We start from the raw sequence: 1,679 nt of genomic DNA, 5'->3' as shown, positions 1-1,679 counted from the left end.
TGGCCTAAACCCTCATAGGAGGCCTGTGTCCCAGCAGTGGGAACATATATGGGCTGATGATGATGATGATGATGATGAGGTGTGTTTCAGCAGCCAACGTGTTAAATAGCGTCTGTCGGACTTCAAGCATTTGACAAATTTATAACGCATGGACGAAAATAGCTCGATAAAAATAATCGCAATCATTCTCATTTAAATAGTACGTGTACGTTTGACGTCAAAACATATATTTTTGATTCCGTCCTATACTATCTACTAATCTCTATTACAAGCCGCTTGCTGCGACTTCTACACGATTGAATAGGGATAAAATGATTCTTTTCTATAACAAAAGCTGTTCATTAATACAATATCAATTTAATAATCTACACACGTTTACGAAACATACCTAACTCTATTCAATTTGAACAAATATTCTCAAATTCGTAGCGTATTTGTTTACGTAGCAATGTTGTCGATTTGGCTATGAGAACATAGGTGTCGCCTAATAAACGAGCGTTTATAGGCGACACCTATATTCTTATAAAGAATTTATTTCACATTATTATTACCATTTTTCGTTTAGTTTAGCATTCTAGCTAATAGCAACATTTTATTTTACGTAAGCCCCTTGAAGCATCAGCATCATCATGGTAGGTAGATCTTAGACAGGTCAATCATGGTCATTATGAAATTACATTGAAATTAACTTAAAATGTCGAAATTTTAAAGAATTTGCTACCTATGAGTTGTATTTTGGTGTTTAGCATTCATAAATGGTTATTTTTTATACAACTATATTACTTCAGAAAGCATAGTTATTTACTTTTTTTACGTAATACCTTAAATAAAATGCAATGTATGTAAAATAGCAATAGATTTAATAATTCGTCATGTACCTACGCCTCGTGTGAGAATATGAAAAGAAACGACAAAATAAGTTACATTCATTTATTTTGAATCAGAAGGTACACTTTATCGGAAAGGATCTTAGTTGTGAAAGTGGAATGTTTAGTCAACCTCCTCGATGGTGGGGCCGGCACCGCCGCCGGGAGCCGCGCCAGCCGCGCCGGGCGCGCCGCCGGGGAAGCCGGGCATGCCGCCGGGCATACCGCCCGGCGCGCCGCCCGCGCCCTGGTACAGCTTCGTGATTATCGGGTTGCACACGCCCTCCAGCTCCTTCTGCTTGTGCTCGTATTCCTCCTTGTCGGCCAGCTGGTTAGAGTCCAACCATTTGATAGTTTCGTTGCACTTGTCGAGGATCGTTTGCTTCTCAGAGTCCGAGATCTTGTCCTTCAGCTTCTCGTCCTCCATGGTGGACTTCATGTTGAAGCAGTATGACTCGAGCGCGTTCTTCACCTGGATAGTTTCCTTCTGCTTCTCGTCCTCGTTCCTGTACTTCTCGGCCTCATTGACCATGCGTTCAATCTCCTCCTTCGACAGACGGCCCTTGTCGTTGGTGATGGTGATCTTGTTCTCCTTGTTGGTCGACTTCTCGACGGCGGACACGTTCAAGATACCGTTGGCGTCGATGTCGAAGGTAACCTCGATCTGAGGAACGCCGCGCGGCGCGGGCGGAATGCCGGTGAGCTCGAACTTGCCCAGGATGTTGTTGTCTCTGGTCATCGCGCGCTCACCCTCGAACACTTGAATGAGCACTCCGGGCTGGTTGTCGGAGTAGGTGGTGAAGGTTTGAGTTT

At 43.6% G+C, this 1,679-nt stretch overlaps 1 protein-coding gene across 1 annotated transcript; it reads right to left on the bottom strand.

Annotated features, from left to right (window-relative positions):
• Positions 1-916: 916 nt before the first annotated feature.
• Positions 917-1,677, bottom strand: LOC119840561 (heat shock 70 kDa protein cognate 4-like; the record flags this gene model as incomplete). Its single annotated transcript, XM_038367248.1, has 1 exon — positions 917-1,677. A coding segment is annotated over one exon (687 nt), but the record flags the coding sequence as incomplete, so codon positions are not given.
• Between the last annotated feature and the right edge of the window lie 2 nt (positions 1,678-1,679).

This window comes from Zerene cesonia, chromosome 6, assembly GCF_012273895.1.
Source record: "Zerene cesonia ecotype Mississippi chromosome 6, Zerene_cesonia_1.1, whole genome shotgun sequence".
In the NCBI taxonomy this organism is placed as follows: Eukaryota; Metazoa; Arthropoda; class Insecta; order Lepidoptera; family Pieridae; genus Zerene; species Zerene cesonia.
The sequence above is the reverse complement of the archived record's forward strand: the minus strand, read 5'-3'. Positions and strand labels throughout refer to the sequence as shown.